Below are 27,297 nucleotides of genomic sequence, written 5' to 3'. Positions count from 1 at the left end.
CAGCCTGTTTGTATGCATGCTTATGTAGCTAGAGATATCTGCTGAGTAAATGCTGAGCAAATGATTTAAAAAGCATATGCCGTAAATACTTGTAGTTAAGCTGAGAGTTTTAGGTGCAAAATCTCAGTTCAGTTTATCAGTGGATGGGCTTATGAATGAATATATACAGTAATGCTTTTTAAAAGTATGCATTTGATTAATTGATTGGTTTGATTTGATTTCTATAGCTGTCCATCTCAACAAATGACACTGGGTGGCATAGAATATAAAAACAAATTTAAAATAATTAAAACAATACAAAAATATATGGCACCAAATAGAACTATAGCCATGGATGCTAATGCAACCAAGAAATAGGGCCTTAACACACTTGGGGCAAGTCTTCATGACCTTACAAAAGGCCAGTAAGGTCTGGGTCTTCCTGATCTCTGAAGGGATAATGTTTCAGAGGGCAGGGACTACGGTACAGAAGGCATGTTGCCTGGTCCCTGACAGCTGGTATTCATTAGCTGATGGGACCCGTAACACGCCCAATCTGCCAGATCGACATGTAGAAATGCCTGGAAGATGACAGTCCCTTAGGTAACCCACCTCCAAGCCATGAAAGGCTTTAAAGGTGATAAGCACTTTGAATTATATCCGGAAGCATACTGGTGTTACATGTGTTGCATATTTGACATAATTTACTATCTGTGCAGCTGCATTCTGCACTATTTGAAGCCTCTGAATGTTTTTCAAGGGCAGCTCTATGTAGAACTCATGCAACAATCCAGAAGAGAGATTGCAAGGGCATGAGTTGAGTAAAGACTCCCAATCCAGGAATGGGTGCAACTGGCGCACAACTCTAAGATGTGCAAAGGCCTTCTTGGCCATTGTTAACTTCTGATGTTCTCACAGGAGCTGGGAGTACAAGAGGACCCCCCAGATTATGCACCAGGTCCATCCGGGGTAGTGCCACCCAGTCCAGGACTATCTGCATATTCCGTGTATAGTCATGCTAAGCCCATTTGTAGATAAATAAACCCCTTGAATGTTTAACTCACATACATACCATGAAAAACATGCTACCCAAAGATAAGCCATTCGTGAAAATTAAAACATTACAAAAATTTAAAGGGTTGATTCATTTGCAGATGGCTGATTTTTATGGTATTTTGGTTAAACATTTGAGGATTAAATTATCTGTGGATAAATTAATGCATGTTCAAAATAAGCATTTCTTGTTCACTAAAACATTGAGGTAAATTATCACAGTACAAATTTATTTTACCAAATATTCCTAACTCTGATCAGATCCTAAAAATGACTGAAATAATTACATAGGGCTATTTGTTATAATTGTTTTATTGGAGGAAAGTCCCAAGCTTGAGCATATATTACTTGGATATCTTGTTAGCGATGTATTGCCTTTATAGAAAGAAAGGTATATACAGTATCTAACCAATCTAATCATATATTGGCTCCTCATAGGCAGAGGCAAGCAAAATTCTAGTCAAGCATTTGTAATGTGATCTGGGTCTTTGGAGACTTTCTAGTTTTTTTAGTCTGCAGAAAGGATCCAATATAACAATTTATTTTGCATGAATTCTTTAATCCTAGTTACATATTCATTTAAGAGCTTCATGGTTCATCTGTTAAACTTTATCATTGCTCCCAAGAAATACAGATTATAGATTCTAAATTCTTTCAGCAGTATATTAACCCCTAAGGCATGATGGGAATTGTACATGTTTGGAAAAACTACTCTCTAATGTTGCTTCGGGGTAGAATTATTTTAAAATGTGAATTCTAAATCAATTCTAATTCATCAATTTGAATGTTAATGGGTTTTATCATAACATTTTGTTACACAGCTATGTTGGAAATCCCTTGTTTGGTTCCCCAGAACTAAAGTACTAATGCTGCCTTCTTTGAATGTGTTGCAGGAGCTTCATTGCAGAAATGACTATTTATGTCAAACAGCTGGGCAGAAGTAAGTCCTTAACTGGAAGTGAACATCATGACATAATATAGCAATCCAATTTAAAAGAATTCTTTTCCATTTAGAGAAATTAGTGAGCCTGAATTGATTCCGTATACTAGAATGCTTCATAGTGATTAGGAGTTGGCAAGCAAAGAACTTTCAGACTGTGAAATACCCTTTCCTCGCATCCCCATTACCTGGAGTTGTCGTTATACACAGCTGACAAAATTCCTGTCTATATACCATACTTTTCGGAGTATAAGACACACTTTTTCCACCCCCAAAGGTGAGTGGAAATGTCTGTGCGTCTTATACAACGAATGTCAGGTTTCCAAGTGATGAAATCCATTTAAAAAGAAAAGAGCAAAGTCCATTTTCTAAAACATTTCTTTTATTTAGGAAAGCATCAAATTGGCAAAGTCCATGGTAATTCTGGATCTGACAGCTTGGAATTACCCCACAATATTAGAAGTTAGAAACAATCCCCAAAAGTCACACTCTCCAATAGAAGTAATTCAACATTGCTTGATGTCATAAATCTCCACCTCAAGGGGCCTTAGCATAGTAGCAAGTGTTCCCATGGGAAGAAGAATCACCTAGCCTAAACAACTCTCTCTATCTAAACTCCTCCCTCTTTAGAAATATGGCAAGCCCGAAACCCTTCCCCCATAACCACCAAAGAGAAAGTAAGAAAAAGAATATATACTAAGCCTAGCTAAAATGGCTACACATATTTCAATTTCGGGCTTGACAGGCTGCCCTCCCTCATTTGAAAAGAAACCCCTGCAACAACATGGAATACATAAAGATTGAAATTAGGTTAAACACATTCATACAATGTGCATTTTAACCTCCTCTGCCACCCGCAGAATTCGCCTTAGGCTTGTGTGGATATTTTTCATGGAATTTTCCCACCAATCTATCAGCATTAACTTTCCAGCTATTTATCCAAGTCGCTTGTGAAATTGGATAGCTTTCCCAATAAATCACATTACAAATAAATTTTTAGGCAGTTGTGATTATGGTTGTGTTTTAACTTTTTCATTCTAAAGCAGTTTCTTAAGCTTGGTATTTTCTAGATATGTGGACTTCAAATCCCAAAATATGGCCAGCATAGCCATTGATGAGAGTTGAAGTCTACGTACCTGAAAGTTGCCAGAGTTGGAAAACAGATTTCTAAAGCAAAGGAATAAAAAGATGGCCTTTGGTTAATCTTTCTCAGAGGTAGCATTCCTCTATTTCAGGAATCTTTGCTCGTGAGCATGGCTCAAATAAAAAGCTGGCAGCGCAATCCTGTGCTCTTTCTTTGGTCAGACAGCTCTATCATTTGAGCATCATTGAGGCTTATTCTGGACAAACCAAGAAGAAGGAAGGTGAATCGGTGAGTTTTGCAGATAATATTCTGTAACTGATTCATTCGTACATATTGCTTGACTTGCTTGTGATCCAATTTGGGAATAATGTAGTCTGGAAAGCAGGATACAAAGAAAAATTCACACAAATAGCCTTTGGGCAAGGAGAAAGGATGTGCTGTAGACAGATGTTACGGTGCATGGGTGCACCAACTGAAGCTCGGGGGGGGGGGTACAGGGCAGATTACATGCAGATTGAGGAAGGTGCATACTACAGAATATGGTGGGCGCCATAGAGTATGAGATCAGCTCCTCCATAACAGGTTCCTTGGGAGAAAAAAGAGCAAGAGCAATTTACTATATAACTTTCCCTGCTGGCTTCCCATTGACTTTGCTTGTGGGAAGCTGGCAGAGAAGAGTGTTGCATACAATGATCATGTGACTGCTTCTGCTGTGTTGTGAGCTGGACACCCACATAACAGTCACATGACCACAGGGGTGCTCCAACAGGACCAGTCATTTTTAGAGTGCTGCTGTAATATTGAATGGTTGCTGAAAAATGGAGAAATAAGGACTGTCTAGACCGTATTTTTGGTGTATAAGACACACTCCCCCCCAAAAAAGTAGATTGAAATGTCTATGCGTCTTATACGGTGAATGTTGCCGAAGCCCCGCCTACCTGCCGGCCCCTACCCTTCGCCCTCTGCCTCCCAGCAATTTGCCTCCTTACTGCAAAGAGCCTGGTCAGCTTCAGCACAGCCTGACTTAGCACAAGTCAGGAGGCAATCAGCTGTTTCAGGCTACAGGGATCACCATCTGCTGCTTTTGTGCACCCCATTTTTGGCCTCTGCCCGCCCCATTTTTGGCCCGTTCTGATCCCTGTCATCTGGAATGGGCCGAAAATGTGGCGGGTAGAGGCCGAAAATGGGGCATACTGAGGCGGTATCCCTGTACCCTGAAACAGCTGATTGTCGAGAGGCAGATTCAATCACAATCAGTTGCTTGTGCTAAATCAGGCTGTGCTGAAGCTGACCAGGCTGCAAGGAGGCAAATTGCTGGGAGGCAGAGGCAAAAAAAAATTCTTGTTTTCCTCCTCAAAAGCTAGGTCCATCTTAAACTTTGGAGCATTTTATAGTCTGAAAAATACGGTGTATGATTTCGAAATTTAGAAAGGAGATGCAAAGTTTCCCTTACATAAATAACTATGATATTGCAATGCCATTTTCCTAGGATTATAACAGTATATCAATAGTGGGATGATTAAGCTAAAGAAAGAATAAAATTAAATTAATGCATATAGTGGATAATAAGATATTCCCAAATAGACATCAACCAAGAAGACATTTGGAGAATGAAGTATTAAAATACATTAGAAGTGTTTTCCTGCTATGATGTCCCTTTGTGATACTTAGAAATATGTTTATGTTTCCTGTTTCCATTCTTATTGTCTCTTGTTTAGGTTCTTCATATGTGTGGATTTAAACATGGTCCATAATACTGGTTTTTTCAAAAAATATGTTGATGGTTTTAGGTGATTGTGTTATGGGCCACAAATATTCCATAACTTTTTTCTGTGCAGCTGTTTCAGTGTTAGTAAATAATTCAAGATATTTAATTTCTTTTATTGTCTGAGATTAATTTTATATGATTATTTTATACATTTATTTTAATTCAATAGGTAGAGCCTTATGATATCAACCTCACTTCTAATTTGGAAAACCAGTTGAAGAGAATTGTAGATGATATGTGTCTTGAAGTCATTCCACCAGTGAGTATGTGTTCATACATAAGCGTTGTGTTTCCTTTTCTATAATTTTGTTAATTTAACAGCCACTGTTGTTGTTTTTTTAACTTGGCAGCCTGAAGATCCCAGTTCGCCTGCTCTGCTTAGCATTGGAAAGTTAGCTCACTTTGAACCATCCCAGAAGCAGAATCAATCAGGAGTTGTGCCATGGTCCCCACCTCAGTCAAACTGGAATCCATGGACTAGCAGCAATATTGACGAGGGTCCTCTGGCATATGTGAGTCTTGTTTATCACTATTTTCTATTTTTCCTGTTTATTTATATTCATATAAAAAGCTCATACTGTACATGCACCATTCTGAAGCATGAATAAAGTGTCCTTAGAAATAGATGAACTATGCATTTAATTATCTTCTGTTTCCAGGCTACACCAGAACAGATAAGCATTGACATAAAGAGCAACCTCTTGTATCAGCTGGAAAATGACCAGGAATTACAGAAAGTAAGTGTGCAGATACTTGAATTTGTAGATTCCTTAAGGGTATGCTATACCTTAAGATAGAGAGCCAAACTTTTAAAATACATATTTGTATATCTTTATCCAGTCTTCAGCATTTCTGAAAAGAAGAGTATATATTTCTATCTATGTGCTTCTAAAACTGTTGTTGTCATAATCTTTAATTGGATAAAACAGTGCATCATAGGGCAACAGTTTTTGAACCAAGATACCTCAAATGGACTAAGTTACAAAATGTGTCGAAAATCTGGGACCTATAAATTCCCAAGAGAATGAAATTTGGGGGAGTAGTGGCTGCTTCAGTACTACTGGCTGCTGTTGGGCTGCTGCCATTGCTCCCTCCTTCCCTCAGCAGCACTCACTTACCTGCTGCTGGAAACAGAAGTAAGGAAGATTTCTGATGCCCCCTGCCAGATTTACACAAGGAAAGTCAACTGGGAAGCTGGCAGGAAGTGAAGTCTTTCCTGTTTCCAACCCCCCCAAAAAAAAAAATAAAGCAAAAAAAAAAAAAGCTGGTTATTTTGTTTCTCTGCTTAGGTAAAGAGATATCTCTGAAATGATAACACAAATGGACACAAGTTATCTAGCATTTTATCAGGTTTTCCTAACAATATGTTTATTTTTTACATTAATAAGCTGAAGAGCCTGTTTAAAGCTCCTTTTAAAATCTCAGTTACAGAACTTGAAGGACAGTAGTTTGCTAAAAAGATATACTCAGAATAACTTACAAAAGAATAATTACCATATTTCTTGCACTATAAGACACTCTGGAACATAAGATGCATCTAGGTTTTGGGGAGGAAAACAAGAAAAAAAAATCTGCCTTTGCCTCCATCTAATATTCATCTGGCTAGCGTCCTTGCAGCAAACAGCTTGGTCAGCTTCAGCACATTATCGTAGCCCATGGCTTGTCAGGGCTCCACTCTTTTGCACCCACTACTGGTCAACAGAGCTGAGCTGCCGTCGCTGCCAAGGAACACTGCAGCCTTCGCTGACAAGCAGCTGATAGGTGGTTGGATCTGCCTTTCAGAATACTGCCAATCAGCTGTTCTAGACAGCAGGGATAGGCGGAGGCAATCCCCACAGCCTAGAACAGCTGATCGGCAATATTCCGGGAGGCCAATCCAACCGCCAATCAGCTGCTTGGCAGCAAAGGCTCCAGCGTTCCCCGACAGTGTGACAGACACCAACGCCTCTCCCCCCGCCGCAATATTTGCTCTATAAGATGCACAGACATTTCTACCCATTTTTTTTGGGGGGGGGGGAGTGCATCTTATAGTGTGAAAAATACAGTACTTAATGGATCAGAGCTAAAGAAGTTTTTTAGATGAGAAGCGAAATACCTTCAAAGAAACAGCAGAAAGTCCAGTTGTCCCTTGAAAAAGCACTTTTGGGACATTAATGGATCATAATTGCATAATACTAACTGAACTTTTTCCTGTCTCAGATTCTTCAAGAGAGGGAAACCCTGCCTGTGAAGAACTTTGAGCGAGGAATCCTAGATGCCGTACGTCACAACTCTGTTGTGATCATCCGTGGAGCTACAGGTTGTGGCAAAACCACACAGGTTCCACAGTACATTTTAGATGAATGCATCCACAGTGGAAGAGCTGCAGAATGTAATATTGTTGTCACTCAGGTGAAAAATCTATTCAAGCCATTATTTCCAGTTAGCCTACAATTTTACATTAATGGCATTAGAATTACTTTTTGAATAGGGGCTTTTTAGATACAAAGCTGAAAAGGTGCTTTGTAGCAGACATGAGTGTGTACATCATGCATAGTGTCCCCTCATTAAGATGCCATATTTTTTCTTGAATTCATACAGACTGAAGTAAACAGACTGAAGTACTACTTTCTATTTTTAATTTGAAGTGCTTCATATCCATAGTTTTTTTATATCTCCCAAATAATTTTGGGATTAACTATTTATAAAGGCAATACCTAAAGCAGTATTTCATATTGTGAATTACTAGTAGGAATGTTTAAGCACCTTAATATGCAAATAACTGCAAATATTTAGATTTCCAGCAGGTAATATTTTAATTTCAAATTCTCAGGACATCTATAAAAATCTTGCATGTTTTGTGTAACTTTGTTCAGTTCTGTGATTTTTCTTGATGGACTTGTTCCTTTTGATGAGGTGATCTGGGATTCTTACTCAACCTGTGATATCTTTTCTACACAGCCTAGGAGGATCAGTGCTGTCTCTGTAGCAGAAAGAGTTTCTTATGAAAGAGGAGAAGAACCTGGAAATAGTTGTGGCTATAGCGTTCGCTTTGAATCAATGCTTCCCCGGCCACATGCCAGTGTGATGTTCTGCACTGTAGGTGGGTGTTGCTTGTTAAAATGTATAGGCTATGATAGAGTGGTTAATAGAATTTGACAAAAATAGAGAATCTTTTCTCATACTTCTCTTGGACAATATGAAATGGCTGATGCTAGCAACATGTATGTGTGCTTCCTATTGTCCATTCAGAGGTGGTTGAAAACGAAAGCGTTTTGTTGTGTATTGGGACTGGGCTTGTCTGAGTAGTAAATAACTGCCAAACAGATAGTAGCAATTGTAAGTTGTGGGGTGTTTCATTTCTGCCATTTCTTATTACTATCCATAATGAATTGAAATCAAGGATTTAACAAGGTTTTTATTTAGTTCCTGGGTTGTAAATCATTTTTATCTTACAAGCTTTCCACAGTTCAAAGTGCTAAGAAGAAAAATAAATGAGGAATTGGCAGACTTCAGCATGATTGCTTGCTTATATGATTCAGTTTGACTGGTATTTGGCTAGTTTAACAAACCACGATTAAAATGGATTTCCATGATATGTTCATAATCAGTAACTGTGTTGCATTACAGTGTCTTTTCTAACCTGTTCTGTAAAGGAATCATCTATCCTAATTAAGCCATTCTCATTAATAAAGACCTGTTTTTAAGGTGTCCTCCTGAGAAAGCTGGAAGCTGGCATTCGTGGAATCAGTCATGTCATAGTGGATGAAATTCATGAGAGAGACATTAATGTGAGTAAGCTTTTAATTTATCCAAGCAGAGTGTATCTGCTCTAAATTATGTAAGTGTTCCTGCTATTGTGCCATATGAAAGCGAACACACTTTCTGTCATCATGTAATTGAATTCTACCCAAGTACTGCGCACATTTTTATATTAAAAGTGAGCATTTTTTAAATAGTTGCTTTGCTCACATATAGCTTAGAGTTATCTATAATAAAAGTTACTCCCTTGTAGGAGGAAAAATATAAGTAAAATAACATTGTACATCTAGCCAGTTTAACCCCAGTGTAGAGGTTAAAGTGCTGGCTTTGAAACCAGGACACTGAATTCTAGCCCTGCCTTAAGCATGAAAGCTCTCTGGGTGGGTGACTCATTCACTCTCTTTCAGCCCAACCCACCTCACAGGATTTTATTGGGAAATAAGAGGCAGGAGTATTATGTTTGCTACTTGGAGTTATATATTAAAAGGTCAAGATAAAAATCTAATAATCTTGAACAAATCTGAAAAATACCATCTATTGCATCCAGTATCAGTAATTATTAGAAAAGTACAGTGATCCAGATTCAAAGGGGAAAAGATGACTCAGACATATAGATTCGCTCAAGTTATACATGCTGACTCCTGCTTAAATTGACTACATCTTTTCCTGGAATCATAAGCAGGAGCTGCACAAGCTCCTTTTCTAAAAGAGCTGCCACCAGATATGACTTCAGTGTCCCTGTGTCTTTGAAAACACCTTTTTTTTTCTTTTGAAACAGGAGTATTGCACAATTCTAGTACTTATTATACAATAAATATTTAGAAGTAACAACATAATCTGGGGAGTTTGGATTGCAGTGCACTCATACTTCTAATGTGATGGTTAAAAAATAACCCTTATAGGTTACATCCACAAAGCATTATTACTTAGCCTACATTATAGGAAAAATATTGTGGCACATGGGTTTGTGATTTGGCATGGCTGCTGACTGCTGTTGTGACTTAGCCATTGTAGTAAGTAAAAGGGGAAAAACAGCTCAACGCATATCTGACAGCTGTACTGTCACTAGGTTTGATTAACTGACCTGGCTGCTAGCCAGGGTTGCTGTAGGGAGATTGTGAGACAGGAGTCCAGTCTGGCATATAAGTGTTGGATACTAGAGCTCTGTGAGGGACACCAATCTCCTCAGTTGCTGGGAGACCCGCTGCTGATACGACCTAACATTAGAGTGAAAGAGAGAGAAGGAGAGGAGAGAAAATGTATGAATATGGAATGACTGGCATAAGAAGTTTAAATGTGTAGAAATTTTTGGGTTCATGATCAGAAAGGGGGAATAAAGGTCCAGGGTGATTTCCCTGGAAGAAGGAAAGCCAAGATCCAGAGGGATTAGAGCTCCAGTCAGGACCCAAGAATAGGAAGGAGGGACCTGATTGGCTATAGATAGTGGCTTCACCCAAGACCTCAGAGTGGAAGGAGGAGACTGGCTGTCAGTAGAGGAGCTCTGGTCTGTGGGGAAGGACTAGACAGAAAACCCTGAAATAAGTGGTTCTTCCTCCAATGTAATAGTAGTAGGTGTTTGGCTGAGCAGTTCTATGATGAGCACATGAGAGTACATTCCAGACCGTTCTTTTCAGTCTCTTTCTTGTGAATCCCAGAAACAGAGGAAAGAAATGGAGAGAATGGGAGAGGAAGCAGAAGAGAAAGCAGGATAGTCTCTGAAAGGGAGGCTCAGGAAGAAACTGAACATTGGAAACATATTGGAAATACTTGCTCTAAATAGAGTCATACCATGTTTCTCATAAAATAAGGCTGAGTCTTATTTTTTTTTGAGCCCCGAAAAAACAGCTAGGCTGTCTTTTCGGGGGTGACTTAATTCCCCCCTTGCATCCTCGCTTAGAGCACCCCGCGGGCAGCCATGCCTTGCCACCAGCCGCTCCTAACGGACGATTATGGCGGAGTGCGGAGAGCTTCCTACTCCTGCCAAGCACCTTTGTTGCAGACCCGAGAGCTTCGGCTTCTGCCACTGCTGTTTCCTCCGCTGCTGTTGCTTTCCCTTCTGCCCGTGCCGCTGCCGCGTTTGGAGCTGCTGCTTGTGCGTTTGGAGTGCTGCCGCAGTGTTTGGAGCTGCCGCTTTCATGTTTGGAGTGCTGCCACTGTTTGGAGTGCGTTTGGAGCGCCACCGCCCTGTTTGGAGCTGCTACTTCCACGTTTGGAGCTGCTGCCATGTTTGGAGTGCCGCCGCGGTGCTCCAAATAGTGGCGCTCCAAACGCACAAGCAGCACCTCCAAATGCGGCAGCGGCACGGGCAGAAGGGAAAGCAATGGCGGTGGAGAAAGCAGCGGCGGGCGCCGAAGGTCTCGGGTCTGCAACAAAGGTGCTTGGCAGGAGTAGGGAGCTCTCTGCGCTTCATCATGATCGCCCGTTAGGAGTGGCTGGTGGCGAGGCATGGCTGCCCGCAGGGCGCTCCTAACGGCAAGTCTTCCCCCCTTCTCCTCCCCCCCATTTTGCATGTTAAAATAGGCCTAGATTTGGGGGGAGGGGCTTATTTTCATTTTATGCCTAGAAAACATGCTGAGTCTTTCTAGGGGGGGGGGCGTATTGTTGGAGAAACACAGTAGTATATAGTTAAAAATCGCTTCCACTTGTTTTTTTGTATCACCCTTACAAAACAATACAGCTGTAGTTCAAAAGAGTCTCATCACAGTGTGACAAATACATTAATTGAGATTGCCAGAAAATTGTACAAACCGCTTCGAATGATTTGTGTATATATGCAGAACTGTACTATGCTATGAAAATAGTTCAGACGGAGAATAATTCAATTAGTTATATACCACTGAATGGTGGTATATAAAGCGAGATGAAGTTGATAACCTTAAATATGATAATTACCTCCATTTTTAAAAATCTAATAAAGGACAGCCTTTTTTTCTTTTCTTTTACAGACTGATTTCCTTTTGGTGGTTCTGCGGGATGTTGTTCAAGCCTACCCTGAAATCCGGGTTATTCTCATGTCTGCTACTATTGATACCAGCATGTTCTGTGAATATTTTTTTAATTGCCCTATTATTGAAGTCTTTGGTAGAACCTATCCAGTTCAAGGTAAACACCTGCCTAGTAGAACATTCAAAAAAAGTTTTCTATTTCTATTTTTCTTTTGATTGGGGATATTAGAGAAGCTTGAGCTATTTGCATGATTTTGAGCCATTTCCTAATGGCTGATATGGTTATATTTTGAATGCCAAAAATCATGGAGGAATGGAAAATATGATTTGATACTATATAGAGAAAAAACCATTAAAAGCATTTTTCTTGATTCATGAAGGAAAAAATAGGCTTCAAAAATATGTTTATTTTTTGCATGTGACTGTGTTATGAATCTTCAACTTGAAGACTTTGAGGGTTATCTACAGACAATTTTGTTGCTGAGGGGAAAAAGTTGTTGGAGTACGAAAAAATACTCCAGGGAGAAATGCAAAATATAAATCTAGCAAATAAATATGTTTTTTTGGAAATCGCAACAGAAACTGGCATTTAGCTGACAAGATGATTTCTACAATAATTTTACTCTTTTACTTATAGAATACTTTTTGGAAGACTGTATTCAAATGACTAAATTTATTCCTCCACCGAAGGATAAGAAAAAGAAAGATAAGGATGAAGAAGGTACTGAAGATGATGATGTAAGTATGTTGTTAAGGATTTTTAGTCCAAATACAATTACAATATTGCTTATAAAAGCTAGAATTATAATGACAAAGCATGCATAGTGATACATATTTTATAATGGCATATGTCTTTGTATAGTACTTTGAGCTTTATTAGGCCTTCTTATGCTAAGCAACATAAAATACATAATGTTTCTATTTGAAAATAGGACACTATATTGAACTAATATGGGATTTAGGATGATTGTTTTGAGTCAATCATTGCAGTAGTTTTGATTTGGAGTGCTCATATGTCTTTCTGCTTTTTCAATCTCCCAGCAGTGACCTGCATACTAGTACTGTTATTAGTGAGAAGTCTGCCATATGCTTATATATAAAATTTTCTAATAGTAGAGGATACGACTGACTGAGTTGAGTGGTAGAATCATTTGCACTCTCTGAACCTAGTTATTTTCATGCAGACATTTCCTCCACCATTTCAATTTTCTTCTAGGCAAACTGCAACCTTATCTGTGGTGATGAATATGGCCTAGAAACAAAAAACCGCATGGCTCAGATGAATGAGAAGGAAACTCCTTTTGAACTCATTGAGGCTTTGTTGAAATATATTGAGACCTTGAATGTCGTAGGAGCAGTCCTTGTCTTCTTGCCTGGCTGGAATCTGATATACACTATGCAGAAATACCTGGAAATGAATCCACACTTCGGTACAAGCAATTTTCAGCTGTATTTTTTTTTTTTTACTTTTTCCCCCCTGAGGTGATCATAAAACTGAAAGAGCTTCCTTATGGAGGAGTGAATGTTATGTATTTATTAAATCTATATGCCACCCATCTCACTGTTTAGCAATTCTGGGTGGCTAATTGCTGAAAAGAATATGTAATATTTAAAATAGGAGATATACAAATGAAATAAGCTTGCTTAAAATAATTTCCTTCCTCTACTCTTACTGTAGGAACCCAGAGATACCGAGTTCTTCCTCTGCATTCCCAGATACCCCGAGAAGAGCAACGCAAAGTGTTTGATCCAGTGGCCCCTGGAATAACCAAGGTGAACCTCTTGGAATAGGTGTAGCTCAACCATTTCCAGCTTGCAGCTTTTCAGCGGTTGTATACTTTCTATTCCTGGAATTTATATACAGACAGTCCTCAACTTATGATTACAATTGAGGCCAACACTTCTGTTGTTAAGGGAAACATTTGTTAAATGAGTTTTGCCTCATTTTACGATCTTTCTTGCAGCAGTTATCAAGTGAATCACTGCAGTTGATAAGTTAGGAACACAATTAAGTGAAGCTGGCTTCTCTGTTGACTTTGCTTGTGAGAAGGTCATAAAAGATGATCACATGACCTTGGGACACAGCAGCTTTCATAAATATGAACCAATTGCCAAGCATCTGAATTTTGATTACATGATGATGGGAACGCTGCAAATGTCGTAACTGTGAAAAGTGATCATAAGTTACATAAGTAACTGAACAGTCACTAAACAAACTGTTGTAACTCGAGGACTATCTGTACAGCATAGCATTGGGAAGGTATAATCCCAGCACGTTTAGAGAGTTCAGGTGTGTGAGTGCATTTGTGAATACAGCCTTGTATCCAAGCATATGGTATTTTTTGTCCCCCTAGGTGATCTTATCAACCAACATTGCAGAGACCAGCATAACCATCAATGATGTGGTCTACGTTATTGATTCTTGCAAGTGAGTTGTCCTGAAGGTGCTTCCTATGCTTGTGTTTGCTATCTGCTTTGCATTTAATTGTAGTCCTCTCCCCCTCCCCCCCTCAGCTGTCTGATTTTTGCTACTGGATTTGCATCTCATCAGTGTTCTCAGACATCCAAGTGTCCATATGCTGTAGTATCATCAATACTCTGGATAATTGATGTTTCTTTCTCCAGTTTCAAACTCAATGCTTGTCTTCTTTCAGTCTAGTTTTGAGTCATTGGGAACCTGGTAGTGTATAGATTTAATGATGATGATAATAACTGAATAAGTAATGGTAGAGTTTGCAGCTTTGTCTGACTCTTTTGCCAAATTGGAATCAATCTGTTTCACCATATTCTCTCCTGGTTTTGGCTTTGTTTCCTGTTTTTAAATTTATCATTAAAATAATGAGATGTTGTAGTATCCCCATTTTCCTAATGACATTCCACAAGTTGTTGAGGTCAAGACAGTCAAATGCTCTTCTACAATCAATGGCATGTTGACAACCTTTTGGTATTCTCGTGAGTTTCTGAACTATTAAGCATGCAGCAGAAATGCTGATTCTTGTTCCTTAGCCTTTTCTAAAACACACTGGAGAAATAGGTATTTCTGTTTCCATGTAAGGTTTTAATCTGTGTTGAATGATTTAGAGATCTTGCTAGCATGTAAAATTGATAGTTTTCCGTCTATTAAAGTTCTTTTTTTGGTATTAATATGTAATTTTTTACCGCTGTGTTGTTTTTCACATTTGTCGGTGTAATGTGGTTAGAGTTTTTGAATCTTATGCACTGTATTTTTGTAAACAGTGTATCACTTTGTAATAAGCAGCGTGATGATCTGACTTCATATTCCAATAGTATAGTTGCCTGTAGGCAACAATCTTCAAAAGTATCTTGGAAGTAGGCATTTCTGCTATATGGATTTTCATTATTATACTTTTGTCTCTGAATTTTTCTCCACTAACATGTGTTTATTGGTTTCGTTTAGCAAACTCATTCAGATTGGAGTGCGCTTCTGAATTCAGAGGTGCTAGAAAACTTCACTGGTTTTTCCATGTCTATTTCCATCTTCAGTCTCTTTATAGGTGTCATCATAATAAGGCCCATTATCTCCTGGAAGTTTTCTGAAATGTCTTAGTAAGCTCTTTCATGAGATTGTTAACTTTATGCAGTTGAGGTTCTTCCTTATTCTTAACAATTTCCATCATTGAGTCTAATATATTTTTTAATTTCTGTAATTCTTAGGTTTCGGTACTTTCTTTTCACTTGTGTCCTTAACATTTTTTTATTATTATTTGAGTCCACAGTTCCTCATCATTGAGATTTAGGACTTCAGAGTTGTTCTTGACACTCTCCTTAAAAATGATGGGTATCCTTTGAAGATCATATTTTAGAAGATGGATAGATTTCTTCTTTTAGCTTGATTTTGAACCTGCACTTGAGCATTGGTACTGTTGTAGTTCTCTTACAAGAAAACATTATACAGTAATTATTATTTTTTGCTTAAGTTTAGGCAATGCTAAAGTTTCAGACTCACATTTTTTATATCAATTTGGTTCGTCTCCTTTTTGTTCAGGCTTCTCATTGTATAATTGAACCCCTGTTTCCTTTCCACAAGGAAATAAAAGAAACCACTGAAAATGGGGAAGGAGATCTGTAGTGAAGTAGCAAATGTAGAAGATAGAACAGTCGGGATTTAGAGGAAATTGTAGCCCTCAGAGCTCTATTACCTTTAGATGAAGATCAAATAGATTAAGTTTAATTTCAGTTTGAAAAGCTCAACTTCTGATGCTTCTGTAAATAGGTCCATTTCCTTGGCTGCAATACAGTCAGGATTGCCATTGCTAACCTCTGGGGAAGAAATGGATGAATGAATAGGGAAGGACTTCCTAGTGTAGCCTTAGAATTCTCTGAATTATCCACATACTAATCGATTTCATCCTTAGTTTTTTTTCCAAATCTACCATGGTCATCTAGGTGCTGTCACCTGTTAAGGCTAGTTGGGTTCACAAAATTGTATCTAACATAATTGATCTTGCCATGCACTGCAGAATATTACCCCATGCATTACAACATTTTTCCAATGTTAAGGAGTTTATTTGGTATTTCTTCCAATCCCACAGACAGAAAGTTAAACTATTCACTGCTCATAACAACATGACCAATTATGCCACTGTGTGGGCCTCAAAAACAAATCTGGAGCAACGGAAAGGACGGGCAGGTCGTGTCCGTCCTGGATTCTGCTTTCACCTTTGCAGCAGAGCACGTTTTGACAGGTAGGCTCATATTCTGCACTTCTAGATATTCTGGGGTAATTGATGTGAAAAATCAAATTGAAACCCAGATTAGAGAATAGGAATTGTGTGTGTGTGTGTGTGCGCGCACACACACGTATGCATTCATGGGTACTGTGTGAACCAACAACAAATTTGTTACAGCATTAATAACCTACAAGGCAGGTTTATATATTTGTTGTATGATATAACAGTAGTTTTTATGAAGAGTTGTGGGATGAGAAGATAAATATAAAAGCAATTTGGAGGTCATTATTAGATTGTAATGAGCTGTAAGAGATGAATATATCCAAAATGTCCACTCTCTTCCAGACTTGAGACTCATATGACCCCTGAAATGTTTCGAACACCACTGCATGAAATTGCTTTGAGCATCAAGCTGCTAAGATTAGGCGGGATTGGACAATTTCTGGCCAAAGCTATAGAGCCGCCCCCTTTGGATGCAGTGATTGAAGCAGAGCATACACTCCGAGGTATCTGTTGAATTGTTTTGTCAATGAAAATATGGTGTATATTTTCATAGCTCCCATTCATTGGTGAAATGAAATCCAGTTTATTTATTTTTCCAATTTATATTGTTGACCATCTAGTTAAGAACCTGGGCAGCCAAGATCTTTGCAAAATCCCAGAACAGATTTAATTCTTCCTTTGTTTAAAATTTTGTTGCCTTTTGCATTCCCAGGTCCTGTAATTTCTAGGTCCCTTTCTGAAGTGACATTCACACAGATCTTTTTCAAAAATCTTTTAAGTTGTGCTTTTCAGTCTGCTTGAGGCTTTGCTATTACATAGCAGAGGCCTGCCAAAATGGCAGCCCACAGGCAACGCCCACCCTGGTCCTGCAAAGGCAAAAAAAAAGTTCTGATACGTCACGATATGTCACATGACGCGATCGAGTATTACCGATTACATAGCACTCTGTTCACATAGCACTCTGTTCACATCAAAATTACTACTACAGGATAGTTTTCTTCTTCCTAACTAATCCTCTCTTAGGGGTTTGATCAACTCTGAATCTTATAATTACCAAAATTGTTATCCATTGAACAACACAATTTTTTCTTTATCTGAATTACTTGACACTGCTTGTATTGGTCTATACAGTAAACTTGAGTTGAAAAGAGAGAAAGAGTTGAATCACTTGAAAGTATAGATTTGAAAACCACTCATTCATGCTGTTTTATGTCCATTTCAGAGTAGCAAAACTAAAAGTCTAATCTACTAGGTTACTATTGACCTCACCCCTTTCCTAAGAGGCCCGTAGGGGGTGTGCATAAGCGCACCAATGTGCCTACTGTCCCTGTCCTATTGTTTCTTTTTCTTATATGTATCCATTTCATGTATTCATAACTATGTTTATACTTACACCTGTCATCTTATAATCGCTTGACAAAATAAATAAATAAATTATAACTTCAGTCAGAGATCCACATTGGAACACAGATAATATGCAAAAAAAATTCAACAGTAATCGGCCCTCCCTCCCTTTTGAAAAATTAATGAGCAGGACAGCAGCAAATATATCATTTCCATCTTCACAATTTAAATATTTCACCAATTGCAATAACGGGAAAAAAAATCAGTTGAAAATTCTGTTAGATTTTACTTTTGCTTTTATTTCAGAGCTTGATGCCCTGGATACCAATGATGAACTGACCCCCCTTGGAAGAATTTTAGCAAGGCTCCCCATTGAACCTCGACTGGGCAAAATGATGATAATGGGGTGCATATTTTAGTAAGTGATAATAACTTCAAAAGTAACTGGAGAAAAAAGGACGAAGAGAATTATTTTTTTGATAAAGTCATGTTTACCCAGGAACAGTAAAGTGAATCCCACCAGCAGTCTTTGTCCCATTCATTTCTTCTGCTCGACACTGCCATTTGTTATATTGCAGTGTAGCTCAGCTAATTCTGTGCTTTTTCTTTCAGTGTTGGTGATGCTGTATGTACTATCTCTGCTGCCACCTGCTTCCCTGAGCCATTCATTAGTGAGGGTAAAAGGCTGGGTTATGTCCATAGGAATTTTGCTGGAAACCGGTTCTCTGATCATGTGGCCCTGCTCTCAGTCTTCCAAGCCTGGGATAATGCAAGGTAATTTGAGTTAGGGCAATACACAAGACATCTTACTTTATATAAAAAAACTCAGCATGTTGCACTGAAATGGAGTGGTTTGACTGACTTTTACCCATTTTTCTTGCAGAATGGGTGGAGAAAATGCTGAAAGTCGTTTCTGTGAGTTTAAGAGACTCAATATGGCAACACTCAGAATGACCTGGGAAGCCAAAGTACAGCTGAAAGAAATTCTGGTTAACTCTGGATTCCCAGAAGGTAAAAATAAAAGAAAAACTTTGTATGAATATAAGGGAAGTCCCTGTTTATGGACCATTCGTTTTGCAACCATTCAAAGATATGAAAAAATAACTTTATGGCCCATTCAGGATCTTTGCAGTGTCCCTCAATTACGTGATCAACATTACACTCAGTATGCATTGTCCTGTGTCTGTGCCTTGGGTTTTTTTCTTTTTTCCTCACTTGCAGAGTAGAAAGTATGGAGTGTGATTTCTGGAGAATAAACTGATTGCTCTTCTACACATCAAAAGCAGTGCAATCATGCCAGCAACTGAGGGCTAGGAGCCAGAGGCACACTACAGAAATATGTTACTTTCTCTCCAATCTTTTCACTCTGCAAGGGTGGGGGTGGGGGGGGCAAGCAATTTCTGTAAGACAGTCTTCTTTGCCTAATCCTTCCACAAATGTCCCTTCCCCCACCCCACCCCCATCACTTGGCAAAGAGATTAGAGAGGAAGGAATTGCAAGAGAATAAGTTGTTTACTATTCTATACATCAAAAGCAATGCAATTAAATCAGCAGTAAGGGTCAGGCAAAAGAGAGATTGCTTACTTTTTTCCTCCCCCTCTCCCCTTGCAGAGCAGAAAGATCAGAGAGGAAGAGATTTCAAGAGAGTATCAAATGTTTGTATAGCATGCCCATGGCTTCCAGTTAATGATCACTTAGTTTAGCAGTGGAATTGCTGGTCCCAATTGCAGTCATTAAGTGTGGAATACCTGTAGCTATTTGTGATAGCACTTTTGTATATTCTGAACCTGATAAGACTAAGCTGTATTTTTTATTACACATAAGTTGATCATTCTTCATATTTAAGGTTTTTGGATGAGGCTATAGAAAGTGTTTGTGTGTCCCCCCCATAAACATACAGATACATAGATAGTAAATAGTTTTATAACTTGTTCAAAGTCTTATGATTTATCTGCAGAAATAATTTCTATCATTTGCTTTCCTGTTACTTTTAATCTCATTTTGAAATAATTTACATAAACACAATCTGGATTGTGAGAAGAATATGAGAAGAATGTATGTTCAATACATACCTTAACTATTATGCAAAGTATATTTGAAGTTTTTTGTCACTGAGGAGAAAATAAACTTTCCATGGTGTACATTGTGTTAAAATAATAACTAATCTTTAATTTATTCATTGCAAACAAACTATTAAATAGAGTACATATGTGCTTTGAGTTCATGCATTCCTGAATAACAGGCATGGCTTGAAAAGTTTCAAACATTGAAATAATATTCAGTTTATATTAGTTCTATGCATTGTTGGTAGGATGTTGAGAAAAGCCCATGTTTGTCTCTTTCTAGAGAGTTTAATGACTCAGGTGTTCAACAACACTGGACCAGATAACAACCTGGATGTTGTGATTTCTCTGCTGGCTTTTGGCCTGTATCCCAATGTCTGCTTTCACAAAGAAAAGAGGAAGATTCTCACTACCGAAGGACGTAATGCTCTCATTCATAAATCCTCTGTTAACTGCCCATTCAGCAGCCAGGATATGAAGTATCCTTCTCCTTTCTTTGTTTTTGGAGAAAAGGTAAAAAAAAAAAGGGGGGGGGAGCCCTTGGACTGCCAAATGTCCATTTGACTATTGAAACATTAGGTTACATGCCACTCGTAAATCATTTTGTATGCAGAACAGCTGGTTTTGATTGATCAGTGCCTAGCCTAAATATGCAGGCATTAGATTTTGTGTGGAACAAAATGGACCTCTTTTTTATGGACTAGGCAGGGAAAGAGAGAAAAAAATATCAGGGGAAGAGGGAAAGGTGCAGGGAGAAGGAAGGGACACTGCTCCAAAAATAGGATTGGAAGAATATGCTCCATTGGAAATTGTTAACCAGAGAGGGAGAAATATATACCAGGTTTGCCCCATCTGGATTTTGTTTAATTCAGAACCGAGAACAAGAAGTCAGCATTTACATTTTGTCAAACAGTGGCTGTTTTGAAATGCATTAGCAGAACCTCTGGAACATGCTGGTTTGCTACAGATTTCAAAACAATTTATTTTTCTCAAATCATTCACACTCTTGGTGATATTCATTTGTTTTCCTAATAAAATGTTTCCATCTGCATGTGGGGATTTTCTGTTTATAATTAGCGTAGTGGTGAAACTCGAAAAATTAGAATATCATGCAAAAGTTCATTTATTTCAGTAATGCAACTTAAAAGGTGAAACTAATATATGAGATAGACTCATTATATGCAAAGCAGGATAGTTCAAGCCGTGATGTGTCATAATTGAGATGATTATGGCTTACAGCTCATGAAAACCCCAAATCCACAATCTCAGAAAATTAGAATATTGTGAAAAGGTTCAATATTCTAGGCTCAAAGTGTCCCACTCTAATCAGCAAATTAAACCATAATACCTGCAAAGGGTTCCTGAGCCTTTAAATGGTCTCTCAGTCTGGTTCAGTAGGAATCACAATCATGGGAAAGACTGCTGATCTGACAGTTGTGCAGAAAACCATCATTGATACCCCCCATAAGGAGGAAAAGCCTCAAAAGGTAATTGCAAAAGAAGTTGGATGTTCCCAAAGTGCTGTATCAAAACACATTAACAGAAAGTTATGTGGAAGGGAAAAGTGTGGAAGAAAAAGGTGCACAAGCAGCAGGGATGACTGCAGCCTGGAGAGGATTGTCAGGAAAAGGCCATTCAAAAGTGTTGGGGACTTTCACAAGGAGTGGACTGAGGCTGGAGTCAGTGCATCAAGAACCACCACACACAGACGGATCCTGGACATGGGCTTCAAATGTCGTATTCCTCTTGTCAAGCCGCTCCTGAACAACAAACAATGTCAGAAGCATCTTACCTGGGCTACAGAAAAACAGACCTGGTCTGTTGCTCAGTGGTCCAAAGTCCTCTTTTCTGATGAGAGCAACTTTTGCATCTCATTTGGAAACCAAGGACACAGAGTCTGGAGGAAGAATGGAGAGGCACACACTGCAAGATGCTTGAAGTCCAGTGTGAAGTTTCCACAGTCTGTGTTGATTAGGGGAGCCATTTCATCTGCTGGTGTTGGTCCACTATGCTTCATTAAGTCCAGGGTCAACACAGTCGTCTACCAGGAGATTTTGGAGCACTTCATGCTTCCTTCCACAGACAAGCTTTATGGGGATGCTGACTTCATTTTCCAGCAGGACTTGGCACCTGCCCACACTGCCAAAAGCACCAAAACCTGGTTCAATGACCGTGGGATTACTGTGCTTGATTGGGCAGCAAACTCGCCTGACCTGAACCCCATAGAGAATCTATGGGGCATTGCCAAGAGAAAGATGAGAGACATGAGACCGAACAATGCAGAAGAGCTGAAGGCCGCTATTTGAAGCATCCTAGTCTTCCATAACACCTCAGCAGTGCCACAGGCTGATAGCTTCCATGCCACGCTGCATTGAGGCAGTAATTGCTGCAAAAGGGGCCCAAACCAAGTACTGAGTACATATGCATGCTTATACTTTTCAGAGGTCCGATATTGTTCTATGTACAATCCTTATTTTATTGATTGCATGTAATATTCTTATTTTCTGAGATTGTGGATTTGGGGTTTTCATGAGCTGTAAGCCATCACAATTATGACAAATCACAGCTTGAACTATCTTGCTTTGCATGTAATGAGTCTATCTCATATATTAGTTTCACCTTTTAAGGTGCATTACTGAAATAAATAAACTTTTTTTTTTTGAAAACAATTTTATTAGTTTTTAAAGACAAACAAAGCAAACAAAACAAAAAAACATCCAGCTTTCTTTCATAGAAATACAAACAGTGTGTCGGTTGGTTTACCAGTTTTTGTGCATTTATTTCGTAGTCTCAATTACAGTTACATTACATAATAACTCATATTATCAATCAGAAATTATATACCCTAGTATTACTATTAAACAGTCATTTGACTATGATTTTATTCATTCATACTTTGCGAGATAACTATAATTTACTTAATTTATTTTATAACAAATCATACCAAATCTATCCTGAAAACATTTTATAGATGTGATATCAAGAAATAAACTTTTGCACGATATTCTAATTTTTCGAGTTTTACCTGTATAAAACCTAATTTTCTATCAGTTTGATCAGCACACGTTTTTATTGATAATTATTTTTTAATAATTCCAAATTTGTGAAATGGACTTTATTGACTTGTGCTTTATGGACTTTGAAGAAATTGGGATCTTGTTTCCTGCTTATGTATTTGTTTAATATTTCAATTACTCTCCTCCATAGTTACTCTGGGTGACTTACAGATTAAACATTCAAAGAAAACAAAATTTATCAAGGAAAAAAAAAGACGATGACTAAAACCTTGAAAGTAAAATAGAAACCATCCAAAGAAGCTTGGGCCTCCCTTCTAGCCCAGTGTTTGGGAGAACAACCAGATCTTAAATAGATTATGGAAAGTCAGAAGAGTGGGAACAGTACAGCTCTCCCATTCAGATATTAAGCAGATTCAAGCCAACTTCACTTTTTAAAGATCTGTAAAGGTCATGTGACTGCCATCATCTGCTAGGACAGCACATTCAAATAAGTTAAAGCATCATGTTGATGGTGGACTTAATACTACTTGAGGACATCCAATGTGTGGGAGTCCAATACTTCTGAGCAGTTGGGTAAATAATAGAAAGTTGTTATATTTTGTATTATACAATAGATTATGTATACATTTTTCTGCAGATCCGGACACGGGCTATCTCGGCCAAAGCAATGACCTTAGTGAGCCCTTTACAGCTGCTTCTCTTTGGCTCAAAGAAAGTGGTATCTGATGGAGAGATTATTACACTAGATGACTGGTATGACGTTACATAATAAAGGTGTCATGAGTGGGCAAGGCGGGATTGCAAAACTTAATAGTTGGTTTCATATCTTAAAAGAAATTCATAAGGAAAAATGAACTCAGAATTTTCTTGTTTTAAGTAGGATAATACCTTATTTAATAGTTCTTGTTAAATACATGTACTTTTTATTGCTTGAAAAAGAGATACACTACTATGCTCTGGTTTCTTTTCCTTTCTTCATTGCAATTGAAACTACTGTTTATGCAGGGTAGTGCGGTTTTTAGTATAAGACATCCAAGTTCTCTTGTGATGTATTTTTTAGGATTCTCTTTATAGAAGTCTAAGATACTTAGTAAATAGGAAAAGTAATTTTCATTTGCTAAATTGCTTTCTTTGCTTTAGGATCAAACTGAGGATGCCACACAATGCAGCTGCCTGTATTATTTCTTTGCGTGCAGCAATGGAAGCTCTTGTGGTAGAAGTAACAAAAAATCCAGAAATTATCAGTGAGTTAGACCATGTGAACAAACAGATGCTGAACGTAATTTCCGAAATCTCCAAACCCTTGTCTGCTGGGATTAACCTTGCAGCAGGTGGCAATATGAGGTTAGTTTCGAGCTGTTCGCTTAGAATCATAATGGAATGCTTATCTTTTAATAATGTTCTCCTGAGGTTTGAAAGAAGTCTCTTTTAATTTTACAATATATATTGTACAATATATATTTTTCAAGTACATTGTGATCCTGCAACTGAACACATTTTATAGTGAGTATAAAATTGAAATAGAAAGATACATAATGATTAAACATGGGATCCACAGGAATCCATATTAGCGAACTACTTTGACAAAGAATAAAACAAGTGTAACAAAAAGGGTTTAAAACAGGCATGATATTTTTCCGATTAAAATCGGAATTCCAATTTTTTTGGGAATCGCCTGGGGCGGGCGGGCGAGCGGCGGGTGAGCGGAGGGGCGGGCGGGCGGCGGGGCGGGGGCGCGGCCGATTTCTTGGCGCGCGGTGGGGGTCTCTTGGCCGGCCCGATTTTTTTTTCAGAGGGGAATATCATGCCTGGTTTAAAATAAGTTGGCAGCAGTCTTTAGTTTCTTTTTTCTTTTTATTGTGAATTTTAAAATAGGGTGATTATGGGACACTGTTCAGGTACACATGGATAAAAGTATATCTTTTTTAAAATACAAGTAGTATAAGGAATTTTTGACAGTTAAAATGATCAAAATGATGTCTTGAAGACAAAGGCAGTTTTCTCACACTTCTAATTATTTAGGTAAAGTAAGTGTTTCTTGGTAATATACATACACAATGGTATATTTGGAGGATTGCACTTATTCATCTTTCTAGACAATCACAAAGAATTTTAATTTTTACTCCTAGGTTTGGCGACGGACCTCGTCCACCTAAAATGGCTCGATATGACGGTGGAGGTGGCTACAGAGGAAGAAGTGGAACTGGCCACAGGGGGGGCTACCAAGGTGGATATGGAGGCGGATATCGTGGTGGATATAATTCTTATCGTGGTGCTTCTGGGGGAAGAGGATATTCAGGGGGTGGTGGAGGTGGATTTCGCGGTAGTGGTTTTCAAGGTTCAGGAGGAGGATACCAAACTGGAAGAAACAGAGGTGGTGGATTTCGAGGAGGGTGGAGTGGTTACTGACAAAATACTAGTGAAGGTGTGTTGCACATTGAATCTAAAGCTGAAAAGGAGCGTAAAGAAGTTCAGTCCTTCCTGGATTCCATGGTAAGCACCTGATCTCTGGAAAATAAGTTTAGGGTCAAGGTGTTGCCAATAGCCTGTTCTACTCTAAAGCATCATTTTGGCTAAATTCAAAGCATAGGCATCCTTAAATGTTAGTAATTCCAGAATAAAAGTATGCATGAACTTGTTTTATTCCATACATTTCTTTATTTGTAATACAGATCTCTTTCTGATTTAGGAGTTCATCATACTTTGGAATATTAATTTCAAATTATATTTATATGCAGTATTCACATTACTTTAATTTTGTATGTTTATTTTGGTCCAAATGAAGTTGTTAATTTTTAACGGATTAGTCATAGATATAGGCTTGAATTTTTGATTGTTAGTTGTATCATCAAAAACTGAATTGATTGATGCCTTTGGTACTAGGATTGCCAGCTTAAAGTTCTTTATCTGTTCAAATGTTTGTCACATACAGCAACTTCTAAAATAAAAATAATACAAATCCAAAAATGTCATAAAATATAGATGTCATTTTTTGAATACCTTCCATGTGGTTAAACTGCCAACTCAATATATACGGTGGAACCTTGGGTCACAACCATAATCCGTTCCAGGACTTCGGTCACAATCCGATTTGGTCGTGAACAGAAGTGAGACTGACTACGCATGTGCCTACAATTCTGCGCATGTGCGGAAGGGGAAATTGCTGTGGCTGTATTTGATCGGCATCCAAGGATCTGTTCACAACCAGAAATAACAATTTCCCCAAATTTTTGATTGCCACCCAATTTGGTCACGAACGGAAGCGTTTGTGACCCAAGGTTCCACTGTAATTATGTATCCTTTTCTAACTAGAGAGTTTAGCATCAGCTACAGACATTCTTTGGCTTAGGACCATTTGTTCAACAACTGAAGTTACAATACTGAATGAAGGGCGGTTATGACAGCCCTTGGAGTTCCTGGCATCCCAGTACCCCCATGGTCATGTGATTGCAGTCTGCTTGGCAACCTGTTTGCATTTATAATAACTACTGCCAAGTGCTTTATGACCCTTTGATTGCCATTGATCACCTCCCATGCCAGTTTCCTCAGAAAGTCAACAGGGTAAGTGGCCGGGAAGATCACAAGTCACTGGGATGTGTCCCCCACACCTGTACACCCTCCTCTTGCCCTTCTGCGCTTGTACTGACCATTTGTACACCCTTTCAGACCCAAGCAGCACCTCTCGCAGAGTCTTCTAGTTTCTAACTTGGTGCCTTAACCACTACATCCAAATAAGCATGACTAAAACACTTGTAAGGTTTTGGAGTATACTACTACTGTTCAGCAGTAGCATTTAGATTTATATACCACTTCACGCTGCTTTACAGCCCTCTCCAAGCGGTTTACAGAGTCAGCCTATTGCCCCCAACAATCTGGGTCCTCATTTAACCGACCTCGGAAGGATGGAAGGGTGATTCAATCTTGAGCCTGATGAGATTTGAACTGCCAAACTGCAAACTGCCAGCAATCGGCAGAAGTAGCCTGCAGACCCTTAGTTTAGTTACATTCTTGCCTAATTCCAGTCATTTGATGGTTAAGTTGCAAGCACTGTAATGATTGTATTTACTGGCTATTCCCAAAAGAATAGAAAGAAAGTGGGTCCCAATTGATTAGAAACTTGCTGATACTATGCCCATTATTAAATAGAATGATAGGACATGATGCGAAAATTGTCATGGAATCAGTCCTTTCTGATTGAAAAGCTCCTTGGACAGGTTATCAGAACTTTCCAATAGCCAGCGTGAGAAGCCTCAAGAATAGTAGTACTGCTTTAAATCAGTCTGTGGCTATGTGGACCAACAAAAATTTCTGCCAGGCAAGTACTTGAGAAACGTACTAATTGCTGAATGTCTTTGAAGTGTTTGCCAGGATTCCAGATCGTTTATTCAATGTGGTAGGCTGGACTAGACAATCCATGCGCCATTGGGGTGTTTCCCCTTTTCTTGGGTGTATGAGGGTGGGTGGGCGGGCTGGGAAGGGTGTATAAAGAGGTGCAGTGCAAGTCAGGGATGGTACTGGGCAGGGGGAGCGCAGGTCAGGAAGAATGTGACGGTGCCCAAGCTTCATGGGTTGGGGAAAGTGTGCAGGACCCACACCTGCAAGAGGTATGGGGCAGCACAAGTCAGGAAGGATGCATGGGGCGCAGAAAAGGTGCTGCATGTATTGGGGA

General features: G+C 38.8%; 1 protein-coding gene across 3 annotated transcripts in view; it reads left to right on the top strand.

The window, feature by feature from the left end:
- DHX9 (DExH-box helicase 9) overlaps positions 1-25,595 on the top strand; it is a 36,599-nt gene extending 11,004 nt beyond the window's left edge. For all 3 annotated transcript variants that reach the window (XM_026669255.2, XM_087960859.1, XM_026669256.2), the window contains 22 exons: positions 1,926-1,972; positions 3,208-3,344; positions 4,994-5,083; positions 5,175-5,336; positions 5,484-5,561; positions 7,024-7,215; positions 7,765-7,906; positions 8,512-8,594; positions 11,511-11,667; positions 12,148-12,248; positions 12,727-12,940; positions 13,189-13,283; positions 13,865-13,938; positions 16,064-16,216; positions 16,547-16,707; positions 17,855-17,966; positions 18,161-18,322; positions 18,432-18,559; positions 19,895-20,124; positions 23,266-23,381; positions 23,769-23,972; positions 24,758-25,595. In XM_026669255.2, the coding sequence (XP_026525040.1) occupies positions 1,926-1,972; positions 3,208-3,344; positions 4,994-5,083; positions 5,175-5,336; positions 5,484-5,561; positions 7,024-7,215; positions 7,765-7,906; positions 8,512-8,594; positions 11,511-11,667; positions 12,148-12,248; positions 12,727-12,940; positions 13,189-13,283; positions 13,865-13,938; positions 16,064-16,216; positions 16,547-16,707; positions 17,855-17,966; positions 18,161-18,322; positions 18,432-18,559; positions 19,895-20,124; positions 23,266-23,381; positions 23,769-23,972; positions 24,758-25,037 (3,118 nt within the window). In that variant the 3' untranslated portion in view covers positions 25,038-25,595. The remainder of the gene's footprint in view (positions 1-1,925; positions 1,973-3,207; positions 3,345-4,993; positions 5,084-5,174; positions 5,337-5,483; positions 5,562-7,023; positions 7,216-7,764; positions 7,907-8,511; positions 8,595-11,510; positions 11,668-12,147; positions 12,249-12,726; positions 12,941-13,188; positions 13,284-13,864; positions 13,939-16,063; positions 16,217-16,546; positions 16,708-17,854; positions 17,967-18,160; positions 18,323-18,431; positions 18,560-19,894; positions 20,125-23,265; positions 23,382-23,768; positions 23,973-24,757) is intronic.
- Positions 25,596-27,297: the final 1,702 nt, after the last annotated feature.

This window comes from Notechis scutatus, chromosome 3 (genome assembly GCF_049901735.1).
Source record: "Notechis scutatus isolate UNSWTSFEM ecotype Mainland chromosome 3, rNotScu1.2, whole genome shotgun sequence".
Taxonomy (NCBI): domain Eukaryota; kingdom Metazoa; phylum Chordata; class Lepidosauria; order Squamata; family Elapidae; genus Notechis; species Notechis scutatus.
The sequence above is the reverse complement of the archived record's forward strand: the minus strand, read 5'-3'. Positions and strand labels throughout refer to the sequence as shown.